The sequence below is a fragment of the Olea europaea genome, unplaced genomic scaffold, assembly GCF_002742605.1.
Source record: "Olea europaea var. sylvestris unplaced genomic scaffold, O_europaea_v1 scaffold3122, whole genome shotgun sequence".
In the NCBI taxonomy this organism is placed as follows: domain Eukaryota; kingdom Viridiplantae; phylum Streptophyta; class Magnoliopsida; order Lamiales; family Oleaceae; genus Olea; species Olea europaea.
The window spans coordinates 27,750-29,067 of NW_019249987.1; the positions used below are offsets into that span (position 1 = coordinate 27,750).

At 40.7% G+C, this 1,318-nt stretch overlaps 1 protein-coding gene across 1 annotated transcript in view; it reads left to right on the forward strand.

Annotated features, from left to right (window-relative positions):
- LOC111385321 (U-box domain-containing protein 4-like) overlaps window positions 1-1,099 on the forward strand; it is a 5,434-nt gene extending 4,335 nt beyond the window's left edge. The window contains exons 4-5 of the mRNA XM_023009700.1: window positions 3-666; window positions 753-1,099. Coding sequence (XP_022865468.1) covers window positions 3-666; window positions 753-812 — 724 coding nt within the window. The 3' untranslated portion in view covers window positions 813-1,099. The remainder of the gene's footprint in view (window positions 1-2; window positions 667-752) is intronic.
- The last annotated feature ends 219 nt before the right edge of the window (window positions 1,100-1,318 follow it).

The following is a 1,318-nucleotide window of genomic DNA, read 5'->3' on the forward strand; positions in this document are numbered from 1 at the left end:
AGCTTATTGGTGAATCTACTACTTTCAACTGACTCAAAAGTACAAGAAAATGCTGTTACTGCTCTTCTCAACCTATCAATTAATGACAATAACAAGAATGCAATTGCAAATGCTGATGCAATTCAACCTCTGATACATGTCCTTGAGACAGGCAGCCCTGAAGCTAAGGAAAACTCGGCTGCCACTCTTTTTAGTCTCTCGGTGATTGAAGAAAACAAAATCAAGATTGGAAGGTCTGGGGCAATCAAACCCCTTGTTGATCTATTGGGAAATGGAACTCCAAGAGGCAGGAAAGATGCTGCCACAGCTTTGTTTAACTTGTCAATATTTCACGAGAACAAGGCCCGTATTGTGCAGGCAGGTGCTGTGAAGTACCTCATTGAATTGATGGACCCTGCTACTGGAATGGTCGATAAGGCAGTCGCTGTTTTATCTAATCTTGCTACTATCCACGAGGGACGGATAGCAATTGGTCAGGAAGGAGGAATCCCTGTCCTGGTTGAAGTGGTCGAGCTGGGCTCGGCTAGAGGTAAAGAGAATGCAGCTGCTGCTCTCCTCCAGTTGTGCACTAATAGCAGTAGATTTTGCATTATGGTTCTCCGGGAAGGAGCTGTTCCCCCATTAGTGGCATTATCACAATCTGGGACGCCTAGAGCCAGAGAAAAGGTGAAGTTTCAACTCCAACGTTACTTTCTCCATTCTCACTGTGATTTTAAGATAGCATATTATTCACTGATTACCCACTCTTGCAGGCTCAAGAACTTCTTAGGTACTTTAGGAACCAGCGACATAACAATTCCGGTAGGAGATGATTTCGCTTTCAACCTTTTGCCATGGCATATATTGAGGTTTAGATTGTAGCCAATGTGTAGATTCAGTGTTGCAAATTATGTGAATGGTGATCCGAAATGTTGGTTTCTTTCTTTTCTTTTTCTTTTTTATTTATACTTCTCTTCAACTTCGTGGAAAGAAAATTTGATTTATAGGGGGGGCATTATTTGTATTTAGAAATATATTTATACCTGTAAGTTTTCCTCATAGGATTTTATAATGTGATTTGGCAAAGACGGTGAGTTATTTTCATTTTTTTGCGTTGGAACCCCGGCCTTTTCCATTTCAATTATTGCTAATACGTTTCCATTTGTTTGCTGCACTTCGCATAACCCTTTTCCCTGTGACTCTAGAATTTTTCCTTTCATGCTAAAACTGTTGCCTTTTCTTGAAACTGGGTTCTTATGGGATGGTGTTTATTTTCATTTTGGATAGAGTGGTCGGGCGGTACTAGTTTTCACTTTGGTTACGAATGATACCCAGTATT